This window comes from Dipodomys spectabilis, unplaced genomic scaffold (genome assembly GCF_019054845.1).
Source record: "Dipodomys spectabilis isolate Male_0828 unplaced genomic scaffold, ASM1905484v1 ptg000137l, whole genome shotgun sequence".
Lineage (NCBI taxonomy): Eukaryota > Metazoa > Chordata > Mammalia > Rodentia > Heteromyidae > Dipodomys > Dipodomys spectabilis.
In genome coordinates, this window is record NW_024870814.1 from 6,950,799 (window position 1) to 6,974,241 (window position 23,443).

Sequence of the window (23,443 nt, forward strand, 5' to 3'; positions counted from 1 at the left end):
AACCCAAAACTTTACGATACTATCCCATCCTAACTAGGTGGGAAAAATCTGAGATTTGCTTTACCACTCTACTCTGTTTCATTAAATAAAGGAATGCTGGGCACTATCTACTCCAATGACTTCCTCATCTATTAGAGGCACAATCAGAATTTGGAAAATTCTGTTCTATCTCAACCTACCTCCATCCTTTAACACAGGCCACAGATTGACCATTGGAAAGTCCATGTGAGAGAACAGAGAAGGCTGCTGAGTGGTTAATAGCTTTGAAACAATTCACACTCAGACTTACACAACTCAGGCTTAGTGAGCTGCTCACGGGATTACTCTTTCACACAAACACTATACTTAAGGGAAGAAAAAGGGCTAACATACCAAAAGCCATTTCTGACAAGTGTGAGGGGAAACCCTTCTTCTAGGGGAGAACTCCATGTGCGAAAGCAAAACTAGGTATCTTCTATACTCATTAATCTTCCCACTATGAAGGAGTCGGAGACGGGAAGGAACCTGAGAGTTGGGAACTTTGCAAAATCAATCTCTATGATGCTCCTTTTGGCAACATAAACATCTTTGTGTGAGTGACATTGCCTTTTCCAGCTGCTTCACATATTGCTAAGAACTGGCCTAGAGAGGTTGCACGATAATTTTTGTTGTCATTTCCCAGCAAATATTTACTGAGTGTCTACCCTGTGCTAGCTCTGGCGTTACAATGAGAAATGTTAAACAGGTGTGTCCTCTTGGGATCCTAGGATTTAGTGGACAAGAAGGAAGTGACTTGATCACTCTTGCTCAGATTGGTCAATGGGGTAACAGATTACCTAAGTAAAAAAAAACAAACAAACAACAAAACACACATACCGGAGGTCTAATACCTGTGAGAAACCTTCCAGTGACAAAGCCACCAGCCCTGGGGGTGAATTCATAAGGTTCAAAGCAGGGCAATGATTTGCCAGATGCCATCAGTGGAGGTCTCCGGCCTTCCAACTCAATCTGTCCCAGCAGGCAAGAGATCTGGGGAAAAGGAAATCCAATGAAACTCTTTTTTTTTTTTTTTTTTGGGTCCGGTCGTGGGGCCTGAACTCAGGGCCTGCGCGCTGTCCCTCAGCTCTTCAGCTCAAGGCTAGCGCTCTACCACTTGAGCCACAGCGCCACTTCCGGCTTTTTTCTTTTTGCTTATGTGGTGCTTGGGGAATCGAACCCAGGGCCTCAGGCATGCAAGGCAAGTGCTCTACCACTGAGCTATCTTCCCAGCCCCTCCAATGAAACTCTGGATTCCTATATGTGGTAGTGCTTTGTTCAAGTAAGGAAGAGATAGCCTACTCTTCAAGGAAAGACATGTGGAAATTAAAACTAGGGAAGCTGTGTTACAAGCAAAAAATAAAACCAAGTACTAACTTCTTTTTTTTTTGACTGATCTGGATTTTCACAATCGGGCAGGTTGAAATGGGTCATGTTTGGACAAATAGCTATATTTCAGAATCATCACGTTTTACATATAAGAGACTTGAGGTTCCTAACGGTGAAACAGAAGCCTATAGAAATGTAATTTATTGTGATCCTGTCATCCTAGATCTAAAAGAGTACTCAGCTATCCAGGTATTTGCTTCAAAAACAATCTGTAAATATTCAAGGAGAAAAGAACAATAGGTCTACATTTCTCTTTAGTCAGAGGGCTTCCTGTGGGCCTTCAGCCTTCTAAACTCACTCCCACTGGGATCATTTATGAGACAATGATCCTTAAGACCCTTTTAAAGAAGTTCATCAAGGAGCTGGGAAGGTGGCTCAGTGGTAGAGTGCTTGCCTGGCATGCATGAGGCCCTGGGTTCAATTCCTCAGCACCACATACACAGAAAAAGCCAGAAGTGGGCTCTGTGGCTCAAGTGGTAGAGTGCTATACCCTTGAGCTGAAGAGCTCAGGGGCAGTGCCCAGGCCCAGAATTCAAGCTCCACGACTGACCAAAAAAAAAGTTCATCAAGATTAAAAAATAATAATAATAAAACAACAGGAAAATTTGTGAAAATGGTTCTTTAGCACTATGGAAATCTGAGATCTGAGGAGACAATGGACCTGAAGTAATTTTAAGGACAAGCTCATAATGTAATATTAAGTGAAAGAAGCAGATCACGCAACAGTGTAGGCTCTCAGCTGAGACTGAGATTTTACATACAGAGAGTGCATATATAACATGAATCTAGGCAATACAACATTTAAGTTTATAATATATATTTATATAGCTAATGTTATACATACTTGCATATTTCTATCTTTCCATATCTATGGTTAGTGGCTGTATTTATTTCTATATGCTTTGTTCCTTCTTGTGGTTCATTTTTATACAGAATGTAGGTCCTCTTAAAAAATCAGAAATGATCCTAAAAGCTGCCTTTTGCTATCAAGTCCCGTCCCCACTTGGGCAAACTGGCAAAGCCACTTTTGTTCAAACCTGCATCGTGTTCACAGTTGAACCTTTGGCTCCAGACTGCACCATCATCTGTAGGTTGTTCTCTGGAAACTGTCTGTGCAGGCCAAAAGGCATGCATGCCTATGGATTAAATCAACACACTGGTCAGTAACTTTGCCATTTTAAATTCCAGGTTTACACACTTAAATGATATAGGAGCAATAAAACCAGAATATCTAGAGCTTCAGATCAAATCCCATTCAAGGTTAAGGGAAAGCCTTGGTTAGCATTCATCCTTTAGCTAGAACCCATAAAGAGAAGTCAGATGGGTGCCTCCTTGCTTTGTGCTATGCTATTACATCCTTTCAAGAGCTATAGGCTCCATTTTTCTGGTTAAAAGGCAGCAAAAAGGGAGACAGAAAAAAGAGAAGGAAACTAGCATACCTAGCTTGTAATCCTGAAAAGGAGCTGGTTAAGAACAAAATCTAAGGTGATGCCTTTGCAAGCTGGTACCACAGAGGTAGATTACAGATGCCCACATGACACCCACATTTACCAGCATGCCATCAAGCAGCTGGTGGGGATCCTCACTTTAGCTCTAGGATCAGAAATAAGCAAAGCCCCATTGGAAAGTCCAGGGAGATGATTAGAGGACTATGCATTTGTTTAGGTCTTTGCCTAGGGTCCCAGGGACACAACCCAACACGGGGAAGGCCAGCTGGGTGGGAAGAGGTGAGCTGAGATACTTCTGAAGATAGCCCCTCACCAATAACACCCTCAGTTAGTCCTGGAAGTGGCACTACCTTCATCCCCACACAGAAGTGGGCAGGCACCTGTAAACGGACAAACTTGGTCTTCTCAGAAACCAAAAGGAGATGGACACCACAGATAAATTCTTTTTCTCTTTTATCAGTCATGGGGTTTGAACTCTGGCCTGGGCACTGTCCCTGAACTCTTTAGCTCAAGGCGAGTGCTCTACTTGAGCCACAGTGCCACTTCCAGTTTTCTGGTGGTTTACTGGAGAAAAGAGTCTCACAGTGGGGTTAGGAAGGTGGTTCAGTGGTAGAGTGCTTGCCTTGAATGCATGAGGCCCTGGGTACGATTCCTCAGCACCACATAAGTAAAAAAAAGCCAGAAGTGGCACTGTGGCTCAAGTGGTAGAGTGCTAGCTTTGAGCTGGAGAGTTGAAGAACAGTGCCCAGGCCCAGAGTTCAGGCCCTACGACGACGACCACCACCACCACCAACAGCAACAAAAAAAGAAAAACAGTCTCAAAGACTTTCCTGCTGAGGCTGGCTTTGAACCACAATCCTCAAGATCTCAGCCTCCTGAATAGGTAGGATTGCAGGAGTTAACACCGGAGCCTGGAAAATTTTAATTTTTGTTGAGCGTTGGTCTTACTTCTTTCTCTCCTTGTCAGGTCTCTAAACCTAGGAGGCACGGTAAGGGCCAGGTCCAGTCCTCTAAGCCATAGGACTGGGAGTTTCAGCTCTTGGACATGAGGGTAGAGAGAATCAGGTCCTGGTTTCAATCATGCAGATTTTCTTTCTCAGCCACCGCAGGCCTATCTTGGTACTATGCATGTGAGCTCATTCCTGGCAACTCTATGAGACAGTGTTCCTCACATACCATACTCCCATATGACAAAAATCAATGAATGCACAGCTTGCTCATATCACTTACTAGAGGTCAATAGTGTGTGTGAAGCACAACCAGGACCTGAAGATAGGTCTGCACCCCTGGTTCCACTGCATGAGCAACAGGGGTGTTTTGGGCTCTTCTTTTTGCTTGTCTAGCAGCAATAATTTCACAGGAAAGACTACTTTCCTCATTCCCCTTTAGTGTAGTAACTCCAAAATAAAAACATGTAAGACAAGAAACATCACAAAGTATTTCTTTTCAGCACTAAGGCCTTTCAACACCCTAACTGATTTGGGAATGAAACCCTTGACTCTTCACAATGATGTATTCTAACTGTCTCCCCTCCCTACTCTTACCCCAATCTGCTGTTAAAGGGACAAACTGCTCCATGGGTGAGAATCAAAATGTAATTAAAAAAGCAATCAGCATTCAGAAAGATGGAGATAAGTGCAGGCACCACAGGGTTAACCTTGTTAATCTCATTGCTGTAATGGTTCACTTCCTCCTTGAACTTCATATCAATCATGTTAAAATCCCGCTGGTCTTTGCCAAGGTGTGCATCCTGCCATTTCCCACGGACCTCATCACATGATGCAGCTTCTGGTAGGTTCAACGCAACCCTGACAGCCTAGCATAAAAAAGGAGGAACAGGTCAGAAGTTGAAGTCACATGAGAAGGATGTGGGTTTCATTCTGCAAGACATTTGACTCATCTGTAGTGGGCCGCAACCTCCTGTTCCCTCCTTACCCGAGGTCCGCAGTGAGTGGATTCTTCAATGATCTGCTGTCTCTTAACATCTGCCTTTGGCTTAACCAAAATGTCTTCCACATCTGTGAAGTGAAACAGGCAAGTTCAGTTGCGACCAGGTCCGACTTTACCTGTCTGTAAACTTGGTGGGACTTAGGTCCTGAGTAGAGTATAAGAAGCAATGAAATGCTGTTGCTATTAATTCAATTGATTTCTCCCATCTCTTAGGATTATATTGTTTTACAAGTAATTAAAAACTAAGGGCACAAAGGTTAGATAGGTAGAAAGTAAGCCCAGGCTGGGTCCATGTAGAGCTCATGTAATACATCTATGTGGGAGGAAAGCGTTAGAGATGAAGAGGTTTTTGATGAAAAGCTGGGTTTAGAGATGGAAGAGAACATCCCAGGTTGGGCTCCTGGAAGCCAAACATCACAGGGATTACCCATATGGTTGTATGGTATATAGGCCCACAGCCACGTCAAGCCTAGGCAACAGGGTCCATCTCTGTAGTTTCTTTAGCATTGCCAAGGGAGGATGAACTGCCTGTGTGGCTTAAAGCCCATTCTAGCTCAAAAACTTAAAGTAATACCACTTCACTGAACTGCTTTGCCTTTAACTCTGAGCACTACAGTACTCCAAATTTCCTCCATCAAGATCTGAGAAAGAAGGCAAACAACTAACAGTACTGTCCAAAAGGCAAACATATCTGTAATACCTTTAACTGGAGGGCTTCTCAAGGTCACATATTGAGTAGAAGGGAAAGAAACATTCCTTTTGTGAAGTAGCCACTTCCCATGACAATGAGCCTTGTAACGATGCCTTCTTCCTAAGAAGGGCTAGAGTGGAGCTAGCCTTGTGGGCCCATCCTCCCTGGAGTCATAATCCCAGCTTGGCCTTGCGGCATCTGAATCATCACCAACTCAGAGGCAATTCCCTTCTATGCCATGTGTTAAACAGAGCTACAAGCATAGCTGCTGTTTGTTAGGTTTGGTCTTCTGCTGTGAGTTAGGTGTGGAATCGTCCTCTACTTCTCATTTTCAGAGCTCTCTGAACATCTGTTTCTAGTTAGCAGATGTTTGTGCTTTTCCTAGACCATTAAAAACTAATTTACATTTTATAAGTGTGAGGTTCTTAGTCTTTACTCTTTCTGCCTGTGTAGCTTCCACATGGAATTAAGTGATCAGGCCAATTATAGGAATCAGGACACAGAAAGGAGAATTTCAGTCCTGAAATAAAACAATTGGATATACTTGCTAAGGTGTTTATACAAGGGTAGTATCTCAATAATAATGTGAAAAGTTACAAACAGTCTGCTTAATTATAGGAACAGGTTAAATAAATTACAATATAACTAACCCTCCCTATCTATGGGTTCTCCATCTGTAGACTTAACCAACTGTGATTGAAAATATATGAAAATGAAAAAACTGTATCTGCAATGATAAAAAAAAAAAAGTACATTTTTTTCTTGTCTTCCCTGTAGTTTAACAATGATTTACTTAGCAGTTATATAGTATAGCATTAGAATTTATAGATTAGAATTTAAAGTGCATGGAAGATTTACAACCCCCTCAGAAACTAAACATCTATAGTCAGTAGTTACTACGATGCAGATTGATATTAGCTGACCTCAAAGAGCACTTGTAAATACATTTGAGAATGATGTTATTCGGAGGAATAGATTACAAAACAGTGTGAGATAAAGGATTCCGTTCTTTGCTGAATATACTTCCACTGGAAAAGTCTAGAAAATACAGACCAAATCAATACTAATGGTTATCTCTGACAACTGGATGCTGAGTGATTTCAAATTATCTTCAAGTCTGCATTTAAATGTTTTCCATACAATTAAGTATATTACACAATCGAAAGTATAATAAAATGTGTAATACAAGTCTTACTGCAGGCCATTGACAAAACTCCCACTGTGGCAGGCCTAGGGATCCCACAATGGGACTCCCACCATGTTGGCATGTGAACCAGTCTACAAGTATTCACGCTATCATGGTATTACACACTGTGGTGAGGGTTTAACATGCAGCATTTTAGGGAATCCTCATAGGACTGCTACAGAAGGGCCTAGATCAGTTCCACATACACAGCTGGGCCCTGCAGCAGATTTTCCAAAATCAAATCTACCCAGCTCACAGAGAGAAACAGCATACTCTTTTTCTGCATCACAGCTGATTCTTAAAATAGCATGGTCTCATGTCTAGGGAAAAATAAGGAAGCCCCTCTTCCTTAGGAGTACTCCTACGTGTCTGCCCCAGTGGTGTTCCCACAAGTGCCATCACAGCCTTCTGTGCTGGAAAGACACGAGCAGTTGTAACGGGAAAGCCCCTGTGTAGAGCAGGGAGGGCCCAGGGAAATCCAGGTGTTTGCAGGAGAGAATGGGAGTGTGTTTTAAGGACAGGAAAGCAGTATAAAGCATGAGGTTGAAAAGCGGGAACAGGATGAGGACCCAGATGGAGGAGGCTGCTGTGTGCAGTAGAAAAGAAACACCAGTTGTGAGGAGTCAGGATGGAAGCACTGCTAGGAAGCCAGGCCAGACGCCCTTGAAAAAGGAATCTAGTTGTTCCCTACAAAGGTCAGCAAAGCTGGGGGTAATGGGCCCTGAACTCACCCAAGGTAAATCCTCTGTAGAGCTGAAGGTAGGCAGTGAAGAGACGAGCCAAGCAGGTAAGAACCTTGCCACTGGTCTCACCCCCATAGATCTCATAGCAGCAGTGGACTAGGCCGTAGGCAGAGCTCCCATAGTGCGCCTTGTCCAGCACTCCACAGAGCAGCTCCCCTTCCCTGATGATCACCTGCACAGGGAAAGGACTTGAGTGCCAGGATGCAAGTGATATCTGGGGAAGCCACCAATCCTCCACTGTGTACACACACACACACACACACACACACACACACACACACACACACACACACACACACACACACACACACACACACACACACACACACACACACTAAATAAAGGAAATGAATATATACTGTCCCATAGTTTTTGTTTGTTCAGGGACTACTCATCTCACAAAGTGCCTAGACTCCCACAAACTCTTCACTTTGATTATTACTTCCTCCTGCTTCTCCACTCACCCATACACGACATCAAGTATCCTTAATCAAGACTTTGTGAACAGATAATATCTAGAGCTGGGCATCTAAGGCTCTTGCTTATAATCCTAGCTACTCAAGAGGACAAGATCTGAAGTTCACAGTTTGAAGCCAGCCCAAGTAAGAAAGTTTGTAAGACTTTTACCTCCAATTAACCAGCAAAAAGCCAGAAGTAGCCCCAGGACTGGCACAAAACAACAATAACAACAAAAACCCATCTAGAGCTTTACACTTAAAACTATAACTAGCCTAGGTACCTTCCCTCCCTGGTACCTTCTAGGTATAAGACAACAAAATCATTCTTTGATGTTGTTGGTTGTGGGGCTTGAACTCAGGACCTGGGCTCTGTCCCTAAGCTCTTGTCTCAAGGCTAGTGCTCTACTGCTTTGAGCCACAGTTCTACTTCTGGTTTTTCTGGTGGTTCACTGGAGATAAGAGTCTCACAGACTTTCTTGCCTGGGCTGGCCTTGAACTGTGATCCTCAGATCTCAGCATCTTCAGCAGCTAGGATTACAGGTATGAGCCACTGGTGCCCCCACTAATAAAATCTTTTTAACATCCTCTAAGGTCTGAATCTGTACTTTCACAGTTAAAATATCAGAATCTAGTAAAAACAAAAGAACTGCTAGCTTCATGACATAATATAATTAAGTACTTGATCTCAAAGGGCAAGAAAAGATTCTACAGGTCTGAATGGAGCATCCACTAAGATCCTGTCATGTGCCTGTCATCCATGCCAGGTGCCAGTGGCTGGCTCATGCCTTTAATTCTAGCTACACAGGAGGCTGAGATCTGAGAATCACGGTTTAAAGCCAGCCTGGGCATGAAAGCCTGTGAGATTCTTTTTTTTTTTTTTTAATTATTTTATTTTATTTTATTTGTGAACATACTGTACAGAGGGGTTACAATTACATGGGCAGGATAATGCGTACATTTCTTACCAAGCATTGCAGCCTCCTCCTTTGTTTACCCTTCGCCTGTGAGATTCTTAACTCCAACAAACTACTAAGAAAAAAAGCCAGAAGTAGAGCTGTGCCTCAAGTGGTAGAATGCTAGCCTTGAAACTCAGGAGCAGTGCCCAGGCCCTGAGTTTATGCCCTAGGACTGGCACCCCCTACCTGCCCCCCCCCCCCAAAAAAAAAGAAATCCTTTCACAAGGCTGTGGGTTAGCTCAGTGGTAGCATGAATTATAAGAGAGTATGAGATCCTGGGCTTGATCTTTAGCACTACAAAGAATAGAAACAATGACACAGAGAAAAAGAGGTTGGGGGGAGGGAGGGAAGGACAGGAAAGGAAAAGGCACTGCTACAAAGCAAATTGTGCTCTTCAGACTTGGGGATGCTCAAGCTTTTTGGAGTGGGAGTTTTACACTGAGGGTCAGATGGTGGAAACCAACCATCTGACTTTTTCCAAAACAAAAGCAGACAGTACCCTGGGCAAAATCCTTCTTCTGAGGCATGACTCCAGTTTCTCTAAGTGTGTCTTCATTTCTGTCTCTGTTTTAAGTCAATCTGTCTATACCAAGGAATAGAAGTCTCCAACACATACAACTGGGCAGTCCTACCTGAGACTCACACATGGAGTCAGGGTTAAAGTCAGGAACAGGCCGAGGAGTTTCTTTCACCCAGGCTTTCCCACTGATTTTAGCCTTTCCAGTTAAGTTCAGTGGAATGTAGTCGTCTGGGATTATGTTTATGAGCAGTGTTGATACAACCTAGAGAGACAAAGAGGATAAATTGATGACAAGCTGAAGGTAGAAGAGGAGAAAACTGGTTGAGGACCTTCTTTCTGATTCCTGATGCTGTTATAGATACTCTTGGGATCAGCAGACACTCTCTAAAAGTTAAGTCCATCTCATATTTTACCAAAATTACTTAGGAGCAGAAACAAAAATACACCAATGAGAACGTCACTGATATTTTTAACTCCCTAAATAGTTCATCTTCAAGTCAACAATTTCCTAGATATGAATGAAATTTCCGATTACATCAGAGAAAGGTGAGGGGAAAAAACCCCAAATATAATGGGGTCAAAATAAAGAAATTGAGTGTGTGCATAAAAAAAAGAAAGCAAAGAATTACTTAACAAGGTTAAGAAAAGATGGTGTGGCTTATAACATCATGGTCTGCCAAAAGTGAGCCCTAACAATCCTTAACTGAAGTGAATAATTAAAGAACCCTTTTCAGAGGCATCCTGTTTACCTCAAAAGATACAATTACTCATATTCAATAACTTCCTTTCTGCGGAACAGCTTTGACTTTTAAGGAAGGCAGGGGTGCAAAGACTAGAACTGAGGTTTTTTTGTACTAAGGAGGCTGAAGGTATCCAACTAAGAAGCAGGCTGCAGTGATGATTCGAGGATCCCGGGTGCCCCAGTGTCTACTCCATCAGCCATTCATTCACTGTGGGGAGCATCTTCTCTTGGTCTCAACCTTCATAGATTTCAGGTCTGATTCACTTGGCAATTATATATCTAGTATTTGCTATAAGCCAGGTATTGAAAAGAGAGTTGTGAACAACACTTAATCTCTGCCTTCCTTGGAGAAAGAATGGAAAGAAATTAAAGGAATAAATGTAAAGATATGGATTTGAAAGCATGCTATTGTTAAGATGGCAACATATTCCCAAATATATCTGCAGATTTAATGCAATCATTCCAACAGAATTCTGCAGGAATATTAATATGCTGATCCTAAAATTTATATGGAAATGCAAGGGATCTCAAGTAGCAAAAATAATCTTGGAAGTAGAAGAAAACTAGAAAACTCTCGCTTCTGGATGAATTTGGACCCTTGCCTTACTCCATGAACAAAAATTAACTCAATATGCATCAAAGACAATAAACACTTAGAAATAACCACAAAAACATGAGCAACAAAAAGCAGATAAACTGAGCTTCATCAAAATTTAAAACTTTTGTGTCAAGTGAATCCACGGAATCAGAGAAAGTATGTATAAACCATTTATGTGATACAATTCTTTTCTTTGTCAGTCGTGGGGCCTGAAATCTGGGCACTGTCCCTCAGCTCTTCAGCTCAAGGCTAGTGCTCTAGCATTTGAGCCACAATTGCCACTTCTGGCTTTTTATGCTTATGTGGTGCTGAGGAATCAAACCTAGGGTCTCATGCATGCAAGGCAAGCACTCTACCACTGAGCCACCTTCCCAGCCCTATGTGATACAATTCTAATATATAAAGAAATCTTACAATTTAATAAAACACAACCTAATTAACAAATGGATAAAGGACCTGAATAGACATTTATTCAAAGACAGTATTACAAAAGGCAAGGAAATATATGAAGAGATGTTTGATAAATCACTTAACATCTGCTAGGATGGCTATTAAATAGAATGAAGCAAACACTGCTGAGAGTATACGCAAATTGCAATCTACACACAATGTTGGCAGGAATAAAAAAATGGTACAGTTACTTAATTAACTATGGTTTACAACAAAGGCTAAATAAAAATGTTAAACAAGCCAGGCACCGGTGGCTCACGCCTATAATCCTAGCTACTCAGGAGGCTGAGATCTGAGGATCACGGTTCAAAGCCAGAGTGGGCAGGAAAGGCCACAAGTCTCTTATCTCCAATTAACAACCTCAAAACTGGAAGCAATGCTATAGCTCAAATTGTGGAGCACTCGTCTTAAGTTGAAGACCTGAGGGATAGCGTCCAGGCCCAGAGTTTAAGCATCACAACTACAAAAAAAAAAAAAAAAATCCAGTCATTGTACTCCTAAGTTATATATGTATCCAAGGTAAATGAAAACACATGTTCACTCAAAGAATGAAATATAAATGTTTACTACAGCTTTATTTGTAATGTCCAAAAAAATGGAAGCAACCCAAACGATCACTTTGCCAACTAAAAATTGACAAACAAAATAAGGTATACTCATATAATGGAATATTATTCAGCTGTAAGAAGGAATGAAATTCTTTATGCCTATAATCCTAACTACCAAGAGGGCTGAGATCTGGAATCATGGCCGTTCTATTTGTTGTGTTTTGAGGAACCTTCCATGCTATTATTGCTCTACTAATTTACATTTATGTCAGCAGCTAATGAAGTTCCCCTTTCTTCTCTTCCTTGACAAGCAGTCCATTTTTAACATTTCGCTGAATGACAGAAGTTCATTGAACTGTTTATGTGCCAGGTTGACAGGAACTTTTTTCTGATTATTCTGTGTCTGATTTGGTTGACTTGGTGATGTCTTGTGGGTTCATTCTTTGTTTGTACATGTGACTATGTATCAAAAGGTAAGGAAATCAGAAAACCTAAGACAGATCTGTATTTCCATGTTTATTGCAACACTAATCACAATAAACAGTCAAGAGAGAGTCAACCTAGACACTCATCAGCAAATGCTGGGTAAAGAAAATATGCTATAGACTGGGGGTGTGGCTCAAGTGGTAGGCAGGTTTGTCTAAGGGGCTTTAAGCTCAATCCCTAATATGGCTTAAAAACAAACAAACAAACAAAATCCTTTCAAGATGGAGACCCTAAAGGATATTATATACTAACTGAAATAAACCGAGGCACAGAGGTGAATACCACGTTTTCACTTACTGAGGAAGCCTAAATGCCTGATCTCATAGAAGTACAACATGGAATAGCAGCTAGCAGAGGCTTAGAAGGGTGAAGGATAGATAACAGGAATGTAGGGCTGGGAGTGGATACGAGGAATAACCCACTATTAGCACAGTTGACAATTACTTCAAAATAGCTGCTTTTGAATGTGTCCATCAAAAAGAAGTGATAAAGGTTTAAGTTTAAGGTGATGGACAATCCAATTATCCTTATCTGGTCTTTATACTTTGTATGCATGATAAAAAATGTCACACGATACCTATTAATATGGAAAATTGTGTCAATTGAAAAGAAAAAACCCTTAAAGTCAATACAGTTCATTAATCAATGACGAGTACTTGTGTCAAGAAATTGTGGTGGTATATCCTTGTAATTCCAGCACTCAGAAGCCATATAATAATAATTACCAGGCCAGTTTAGACTACATAGAGATCCTATCTCAAAAAGAGTTGTTCAAGCTCTAATATCATAAAGGAAATGTAAATTAAAATAAGATGACACTACATACCAAAAAAACTTTTTTTGGAAACAAGATCTCTCTATATAGCTGACCTCAAACTCTCCATTTTCCTGCCTCAGCTTCCCAAGTACTTGGTATTACATGAATCTATCACCATGCTTGGCATATAACCGTATGATAGCTAAAATTAAACAAGTAGACCAAAACCAACAAAACAAACAACATAACAATAGCATTAAGTTTCATTGAGAATAAGTAACAATCAGAACGCTATGCAATACTGGTGAAAGCATACACTACTACAAGCATTTTGGAAAACTGTATATCTGTTCAATAAAAGACAAAGGAGTGTTGTAGTAGTAGCTCTGTTTCTAACAGCCAACTCACCAGGAAAACAGAAGACAAAAATTATCAGTGTCATTAGGAACAACACCACTACAGACTTGGAAAATAGAAAAGTTTATGAATAAAGAAATATTGTAAGTGAATTTATTCCTCAAATTCAACAACTTGGATGAAATGGACAAATCCTTGGAAAAGTACAACTAAAGCTTCTTCAAGACTTCAAGAAGAAATACAAACCCCAGTAGTCTTCTATCTATTCTGCTGTTCAGCTAGAAGAAATGATCAGACTGGATATTTTATGAAGAATAGAAATTTATTTCCCCAAAGTTCTGAAGGCTAGAAACTCCAAGATTGGGAAAACAGTATCTAGCTAAGGCTTTCTGATAATACCATCTGTGCTGAAAGATAGGTCTAGGGGAGGAATGGGGACAGGAGGCCGATGGAGAGCTAATAAGTGGCCCAAACTTAACCTCTTATAAGGAATTTATTTCCAAGAGGGTTAATCCATTCACAAAGGTAGAGATCCTTCTCCTCCCCTCCTGAAGTACTGGGGATCAAACCTAAAGTTCTGTGCATGTTGCTCTACCATTTATATATTCCCAACCAAAGGTTCCACCTCAGTATTGCTGTATTGACTTTCTAACACATAAACATTAGGGGACATATTCAAATCATAGCAACTAAGCCAAAAAGTTTCTAAATAATAGCAACTAAGCTGAAAAAAAAAAAAACCCTACCTATACATAAGCCAAGTAAACATTTTTATGAATAAAAACTAAATCAAAACCTACTCTCAAAGTAACTCCAGTCCCTAATGTCTTCACTGGTGAACTCTACTAAACATCTAAAGAAATACCTGAGCAATGGTGGTTCTCACCTATAATCCTAGCTAGCTGGGAGGCTAAGACTTGGAGGTCTAAAGTACAAGACCAGTACAGGCAAAGGAAGTTCATGAGAATCCAGATAGAGGAAGAAGCCGAGTATGCTGAAATGTGCCTCTCATACCAGGAAGATTTTAGTTCCACGGTAATACAGGCAAAAAAAAAAAAAAAAAAAGTTCATGGGCTGTGAAGATGGCTCAGTGGTAGAGTGCTTGCCTTGCATGCATGAGGCCATGGGTTCGATTAGTACCACATAAGCAGAAAAAGCCAGAAGTGGCACTGTGGCTCAAGTGGTATAGCACTAACCTTGAGCTGGAGAGCTGAGGGACAGCACCCAGGCCCAGAGTTCAGGCCCCACGACTGACAAAATAAAAAAAAAATTTCGTGAGACTCTTTCTCAGTAGAAGAGCTAGGTGTGGTGGTGCAATCTGTCATCCCAGCTATGGCAGGAAATATAAAGTAGGTGGATCACAGCCTAGGCACTGATCTGGGCAAAAAGTTCAACCTTATCTCAAAATAACCAGTTCAAAGAAGGGCTGAAGCCATGTCTTAGTGGTGGAGTGCTGAGCACAAGGCCCTGAGTTCAAACTCCAGACACACACACACACACACACATACACACACACACACACACATACACACACACACACACACACACACACACACACACACACACACACACGCGTGTGTGTGTGTGTGTGTGTGTGTGTGTGTACCACTTACCCAACCAAACAACAACAACAAAATCCTGGTATTAGAAAACTCACAGAAAATCAAAGAAGAGATAGTTTCCCACTTACTTTAAGGTATCAGACATCAGATATCAACATACCATACTTATGATACTCTGATACCAAAATCAGCCAAAAATATCATAAGAAAACGAAACACCAACAAAGATATTAAGCTAAATACAGATACAAAAATTATTCTAGCTAGGCATTAGTGGAATGTACTGTTAATCCCAGCACTTGGGAGGAGGAGGCAGGATTCCAAGCTTGAGGCCAGCCTAACATACTTAGATGCTGTCTCCAAACAACAACAAACCAAAATCTACTTCCAGAGTGAACTATATATATGTGGTTTTGTTTTGTTTTATTTGCCAGTCATGGGGCTTGAATTCAGGGCCTGGGTGCTATCTCTGAGCCTCTTTGTGCTCAAGGCTAGTGCTCTACCACTTGAGCAACAGCACTGCTTCCAGCTTTTTCTGAGTAGCTTATTGGAGATAAGAGTCTCACACACTTTTCTGCCTCGGCTGGCTTCAGGCTGAGATCTTCAGATCTCAGCCTCCTGGGTAGCAGCTAGTATTACAGGTATAAGCCACCAGTGCCCAGCTTAGATCATCCTTTTATTTCAAATATGAAGTTGCCTCTTAAAAGGAAAATGTGTTCAAGGCCTGGTCTTCAGCCAAAGGTACTGTTGAGAAGTGCCTTGATCACAAGGGTGCTAACTTACTTGATAGATTAACCTATTATAAATTCAATACTGAATGGGGCCTTGGTTGGAGGAAGTAGGTCATGGGTACCTGCCTCTGAAAGGAAGATCTTGTCTCTGGCCTCTTCCTGTCTCTCTGTAGTGAGGTGAGCCATTCTGCACTACCATCTGCTCCCCACCACCACTTGCTTTGGCATGCATGGGCCCAGAACCAACAGAGCCAAGTGTCATCGTCCTCCTAACATTGCAAACTACCACTAAGCACATACTGCCTTTCAACATGCAGAACCTGTATCACTAAACTAAGCACATTAATTTGTACCTTATGAGAGGCAGATTTTCACAAAATTAAGAGCAGGGAAACATTCAGGAGATCACCCAAAAATTTAAACAGAACTGGCAATAACTCAGGAATGAAAGCTTCTCCACCTCAACTGAGCTACAAAATGAATGCTAATTTCTTTCCCCTTTTCTGTCTTTTTTTTACTACACTTGGTCAAAACTGACACAATAAATGCACCAATAAGGCAGGTTCACTATACTTCATAACTTGATCAGTATGTATACTATCATTGGGTTACTTTGAGAGGAAATATGGTGTGATACTTTGGGAGTTTGAAAAGTCCTAAGTTTGAATTCCACGTCTGTTTCCTATGGCATTGGATAAGTAATTCAACATTTCTAAGTCTTAGTATTTTTTCATCTGCTAAAGAGAGATAGTATTTGCAGGTTGGTTATAAGGATCAGCTGAGGTATCTAAACCACTCAGCAAAGCACTTGGTAATTCCCAAAAAATATTACTATTATAACCACAGCATTACTACTCAGTTACCATAATGAGATCACCAAGTTTAAGTTAAAAGCAAAACAGGGATGGGATGTATCTCAGTGGTTAGGAAGTGCAATGCTGGGCTCGATCACTAGGACCAAAAAACAAAGACTATGCAACTTATTCTTAATAGACGCTCTCTTCAGCCTTCTTGGACTTACAGACCCCAAACAAAGGGAAAATCAGACTATTTTACAATTAGCTGTTTCTCTGTCTCTGGCTTAGCCTGGCCTCTCTTAAAAATGGAATTTCTTATACACCAATTGTTTTCTCAATTACCTGCTTTCCAGTCCACAGTGAAAAGGGCTTCAGAATGGCAGGAGGAAGGAGCTTCACGCGTCCTACTTTGTCTGTGAGTCCTCGGTATACCAGCTCCATATACTGTTCTCGGGTGAAAAAGCAACCCCGAATAGTCATGTTTGCACCTGAGACCATGTGATCTTGGATCAGTCCTGCCAATGGCTGGCCATCCTACAGGAAATAAAGATAAAATATAAATCAAATCCTTAATTACTAATCATTTACATAGGAGTCTAAATATAACCAGGGCTTAACTCTGGCTCCTACTTTTGCTATTTGTTCACTGCTCTATGATATTCTACTTTTGCTATTTGCTCACTGCTCTATGTTAAAACTGCTTCAAACAAATCCAATTCTTCTAAACTTTGTTATATCCCATCTGGTTCTAGTTATTCCAGAAGACTTTTTGGCATTTATGCATAAATTTGGTCTGGCTGTTGTTAGCTATATTCTTGGTTTTTTTGTATTTTGGTTTTATGCTTTAGTATTTTTCACACATTTCTGGCCTGATTCTCCTGTAAACTAGTCACCCATTTAACAAATATTTATTGAGAGCCTACTGTAAGCTTAGGCACTGGGAAGACTTTTGGTCTACTCTTGAGGAAGAGCCAGACAGTAAACAAAGGACTGGATAAAAACACAATCACAAAGCATTTTAAATGAAGAAAAGATTGGGAGAGGAGTAGTCAGGAATGGTCTTTCTCTGAGGGGCAGTAGTACAACTATGGACTGAGAGGTGACTTGGAGTCAGCCAGAAACAGGGAAAATGGAATTCAGGCACAGGTTCCTGGACAGGACCATGGCAAGGCCTTGATGTGCATGTGGGCTTGTAATAAAGACGGTTTTCTACCAAATGCCACACAAAGGCTTTTATTAAAATCCAGATTTGGTTAGTATATTAATTTAATTTGACACTCTCACAACCTTCATGATCTCCAGGCTCTTCAACCTTCTCTCTCAAGTCTGTGTTCATGGCAACATAAGGCAACATAAGTAAAAATAGCTGTGCCACTGATGTCTCATAAGAACTAGATTTCGTAGACTTTTCGATGTTTATAGGAATTGGAGAAAAACCCTGACTTACATCTAAAGATTGTTATCATTTAGTCATTTGTTAACTACTAGCCAATATTATGGTCATATTTCATAATTAAGGCTAGAGAAACTCACAAAGGCAGCTATGGAGAATAGCCAGGAATTTAACCACATGTTCTAATTCAAAGGCTAAAAAGGATTTTTGTCAGATGGTCCAAATACTCTGGCATAATAGGCTGGATGTAAACTCAAAAGATTATTATTACAGAAGGTCTAAAAAGGTTCCATAGATTTAAGTCAAGATCACACCGAACACACAACCCTTCTGAATACTTTGTAATTCATGTTAAAAACAAAACACAAAAATATGCTCTAAATCTTATTCTGAAGATGCTTGCTTGGGGGAAAAATCCAGAACAGTATATAACACATACTAGTTTTGGGGGTCAGATACAGATTTTTCATTTTGTTTTCTTTTTTAAAGAATCTAAGTTATATGAAATAGTCTATTACTTAAAGGGCTCAATTGTTTCCAATGCAATCACTACATATTCTAGGGAGAAATGCTGATTAAAGCAAAATGACATTTAATTTTTTAAAAAACCAAAATGCTTAGTAAATAGGGCATTTGGTCTTGAATTATATCTAGCTAAGTAGAATTCAGATAAAGTTTTCTTGGAAAAGAAACCGCTAAAATTCCATTCATCTCATACCTGGAAGTCATACTACAACCTGATTTTACCTAACACATATGGCCAACAATAAAATATTCTTTAATCTCATATTATGGCTAAAGAAGAGAACTCAGAAATGGAATAATAAAGAAAAATGGAAACAAAACAAGTCAATAAAAATGACCAAATATCCAGCCTAAGCAAAGCCCAAGTTTGATCTTTAACATAGCAAAAAAAAAAAAAGGACCAAAACCACACAGGTTTTCTTTAAATCAATGCTTGTCCACTTAGGACTCTGACACCAGTATGTTGCATTTTTATAAATATTAGTAAAAATAAAAAGTCCCCTTCCTGGAATTTATACTATGGGCTAAATAAAACTCATCAGAATCAGAGGTTTATAATTTTAGGGTTTTTTGTTGTTGTTTTGTTTTTTTCTTTGGTTGGTCATGGAGCTTAAACTCAGGGACTGGGTGCTGTCCCTGAGCCACAACTCTACTTCCAGTTTTTAGATGGTTAATTGGAGGTAAGATTCTCATGATCTTTCCTGTCCAGGCTGGTTAGAACTGTTGATCTCTGCCTCTGAGTAGCTAGGATTACATGCATAAGTCACCAGCACCTGGTGGAGAGGTTTATTTTTTTTTGCCGGTTCTGGGGCTTGAATTCAAGGCCTGTCCCTGAGGTTCATTTGCTCAAGACTACCGTTGTACCCCTAGAGCCACAATTCCACTTCTGGCTTTTCTGGTAGTTTATTATAGATAAGAGTCTCTTGGACTTTCCTGCCTGGGCTAGCTTTGAACTGTGATCCTCAGATCTCAGTCTCTTGAGTACTAGGATTACAGCTGTGAGCCACTGCTGTCTGGCTTGGTGGTTTACTTTTGACAAAAGAAACAAAGTGAAGAGAACTTTCAGGCCATTCTCAAGTTTTTTGTTTTTTTTTTTGGGTCCAGTTGTGGGGCCTGAACTCTGGGCCTGGGCACTGTCCCTCAGCTCTTCAGCTCAAGGCTAGCGCTCTAGCACTTGAGCCACAGCGCCACTTCCGGCTTTTTGCTTATGTGGTGCTGAGGAAGCGAACCCAGGGCCTTGAGCATGCAAAGCAAGTGCTCTACCACTGAGCCACCTTCCCAGCCCCACCATTCTCAAGTTTTGTTTTGTTTTTCTTTTTGAGAACCTAATTTAAGGGCTGGAGATGGAGTTCAGTGTTCTAGCACGAACAAGGTCTTGGTTAAATCCTAGCAATGGAGGGAGGGTGCAGGGAGTGGAGAAAAAGAAATTTACTAATGTAAGCATTTATCTGGGTTCTGTTTCTCTCCCTTAGGTGAAGCCCAAGCTAAAATTCACATGCACATGAGCATATGACAAGGCTCACATATTTATAAACAGGTCAGCATAAACACGAACCTTCCTAATGCTTTATTCCTTATTCAACTAAAGTTAAGTATAGAACATTCAAGTTCATTGGTCTGCAGTCTTCACAGTACCTCAATTCCCTTGTAGGCTAATGACCACAGGTCTTTGTCAATAGTCACTTCCTGCTCCCTGAAATCAGATCTAAACCAAAGAGCTGGAATGATCTGAAGAACTATGACCTGCCAAAACACCTCCACCAAGCCTCAGCCCCTTGTCAAATGGGACTAAGAACACATAGCTAAGCACAGAGATCAAAGGTGCTGGATTTGAGTCCTGGCATCATCATAAACTATTCTTTTGGTGCTTCTTCATTAGAAAGTGACACCTACCTCAAAATGCTGTTGTGTAAACTATATAAGAGAAATGTTTACAAATTAGAGTGGTTCTTTAGGCCTAGGATCTGTTCAGTAAATGAACAGCTCCACTCTAACAGCTACAACTGCTATTATTGACCCAAAAAGACAAAAACCCAAACTTTTATATTAGATAAATTATGTTAAATTGCCAAGTGATCTGATCAACCCTTTCTTCCAGCTTTTGGTCCTTCTGCTAATTAAGAGTCCACTAAAATGGGCAGAGAAGGGAAATTAAACTTCAACTGACTCTTGAGCCAAGCCACTGTAATATAGCAGGTGGGTAAAACAGGCTGCGTTGCTAGGCTCCTGTCTACCTGATTTCCTAAGTGGCAGATGGCTGATAGAAAAAGGGAAGTTCCAAGGAGCAGAGCGCTAATCTTTCTGGACATCTCTGAGCAGCCCTGGTGATCCCTGAGTACAAAGCTTTCCAACTCTGCAGCAAAAACAAATTCAAGATGACCCTGGAAGCTTCTTGTCTGCCCTCTTACTTCTTAGCCTGCTGTTGTAAACTGTATCAATTCTTAAATGTAAACTATGAACATAAATAGCATCTACTCTAAGGACTTTGGGCAAGGTGAAATAAGAAGCCTCCAAAATGCAATGCAATGTCTGGCACTGAAAATGTGCTTGGTAAAAGGTACCTGTGGTTTTACATCATTATTCCTAGTTCTTTCAAATTCCACCACAATCCCAATGAATAACGTATAACTGTGAACCACTGGGAAGTAAATGGCTTACACTTGGAAAGGCCACAGATCATTAGGCAGGTGGTAAAGGGTAAGTGGGAACTAGAACATACTCTACCCTTTTTCCTGAAGCCTGGCCTCTTCTCTTGACTCTGTCTCTCCCACAAGTATATATTGACTTGGGGAACCTTGCCACTTTGGGAACAAGCCAGGTGAGGTGCAATCAAATGTGTCCATTTGGAAAACTACTACATGAGGTTGCTTATGAGGACCAAATTTAGAAGGAGAAAAAGGAATTTAAATGGATGTCTTCATGGACTTCAGGATGGACTTCAAATGAGATTAAGTGGCTTCTTCTTCTTTTTTTTTTTTTGCCAGTCTTGGGTCTTAAGACTCGGCCTGGGCACTGTCCCTGAACATCTCTGTGTTCAAGGCTAGCACTCTACCACTTGAGCCACAGCACCACTTCTGGTTGTTTCTGGGTAGTTTATTGAAGATAGGAGTCTCACAAACTTTTCTGCCGGGGCTGGCTTCAAACCATGATTCTCAGATCTCAGCTTCCTGAGTATCTAGAATTACAGGTATGAGTCACTGGCACTTGGCTTCAGTGGCTCCTTAAAACTCAGGCTTGTCAGAAATCATAGGATCAAAGTCATCGGTAGGCCATTACATTTTAGATGCTAATGTTTGCAAGTGACCAGTAAGTGGTGGAATTGAAACCTAATTCTCATATACATGATCTATCATGTAGCTACTAATCTTGGCTTTCTGGGATGACTGCCCAATTTTTCTTCTGACTTACATTTTTAAGACACAGCAGATAAAAACCTTTCCCTGTCCTTAGGCAATTAGAGGACCAAAAAAAAAAAAAATCTGGAATAAATTAGGACCCTTGCTGTTCCAAGTACCTCTGCCCTATAGCTACCCATTGACCCCAACAGCTGGTTGCAGTCCAGCTTCAGTGTGCCAAGTCAAGCTGGTGACAGCTGTGGAAGGGCCTCTGGGTCAGACCTACCTTGGGAACAAGGTACTGTTGATCAGTACAGGCCAGGACATAGGCCTCTGCTCGACCCAGCTCACTCTGAGGGAAGTGGGCGTTCATCTCATCTCCATCAAAGTCAGCATTATAGGCCTTGCAATTGGCATAGTGGAGCCGAAGGACTTTCTCTTCAGGTAGGATACGAGCATGGTGGGCCTGGATGGATGGTCTATGCAGGGTGGGCTGTCGGTTCAGTAGAAGAATGTCTCCATTCTTTATGTGCCGGCAAACCTGGGGACAGCGGAAAAGAGGTAGGTGATCAATGGGAACTTCGGAATTATTACTGCTCCTTCCATGGGCTCACCTAAACTGGATCGGCCTATCCCATGTTCTAGACATCAAATGCCACGAAGTCTGCAGCAAACCCTACAATCTGAGAAAGAACTTGCCAGATCTCTCTAGAAAGAATCTGCATAGTCTAGATCCTAGCTCTGGGCTCAGAGGAACAAGTAAGATCAGACCAGAGGTCTCTGTGAAATGTCTTCAGGCTTCCCTGACTAAATATTAGGTTTCTTTGAGAATTAATCTTAACATGAAAACAGATACAACTTCTGATAGCTGAATTTCTAAAATGTAACCATGAAACCGCCTAGGGTTGAAAGAACTTGGCAGACTTCTCAAATCCCTGTCATGGTCACATGTATGTTATTCAAAGTATGATTTTCATATACTAGTAATACCTAACTTCATAGAATAGAGCTAGGACTAAAAAACAGGGTTCTAGGAAGTGGCGCTGTGGCTAAAGTGGTAGAGCGCTAATCTTGAGCTGAAGAGCTGAGGCACAGCATCCAGGCCCAGAGTTCAGGCCCCACGACCAGACCAAAAAAAAAAAAAAAGCTGTTACTATTGTCTTCAGGACATGAAGAAGAATAGTAAAGGCTAGAAGATTTAACATCTTTTTTTTTGGTCAGTCGTGGGGCTTTAACTCTGGATCTGGGCGCTGTCCCTCAGCTCCTCAGCTAGCTCTAGGCTAGCACCGTACCACTTGAGCCACAGCGTCACTCCTGGCTTTTTTATTCTGCTTATGTGGTGCTGAGGAATCGAACCCAGAACCTCATGCATGTGAGGTAAGCACTCTACCACTGAGCCAACTTCCCAGCAGATTTAACATCTTAACTTTATACAGCTTAGTACTCCATACAACATGAGCAGTTGCACATATTCTGTAATAGGAATGAATATATGTGTGTGTTCATATAGAGATATACATGCATATGTGTTCATATATTATATATATATTTACATTAGTTATATGGGGGAGGGGAAAGATTTTGTGACTACATTTCCACTCATGTTTACAATGTATTCCAATCAAATGTACCCACTCTATAAAAAACTATTTTTAGAGACAAGTTCTTGATATGTGTGTATAACCATATATACTTATATATACACATATTTATATACACATATATAAGCATATACATACATAAACACTATATATAAGCATACATATACATATATAAGTATATATGTACATATATATATACGCTTAT

General features: G+C 40.8%; 1 protein-coding gene across 1 annotated transcript in view; it reads right to left on the reverse strand.

Annotated features, from left to right (window-relative positions):
- Positions 1–23,443, reverse strand: part of Polr1a (RNA polymerase I subunit A) — a 65,868-nt gene that overhangs the window by 21,492 nt on the left and 20,933 nt on the right. Inside the window, exons 13-20 of the mRNA XM_042690425.1 lie at positions 21,924–22,178; positions 16,727–16,918; positions 9,469–9,618; positions 7,411–7,594; positions 4,788–4,870; positions 4,510–4,668; positions 2,442–2,540; positions 856–1,008 (exon numbers count right to left, since the gene is read on the reverse strand). Coding sequence (XP_042546359.1) covers positions 856–1,008; positions 2,442–2,540; positions 4,510–4,668; positions 4,788–4,870; positions 7,411–7,594; positions 9,469–9,618; positions 16,727–16,918; positions 21,924–22,178 — 1,275 coding nt within the window. The remainder of the gene's footprint in view (positions 1–855; positions 1,009–2,441; positions 2,541–4,509; positions 4,669–4,787; positions 4,871–7,410; positions 7,595–9,468; positions 9,619–16,726; positions 16,919–21,923; positions 22,179–23,443) is intronic.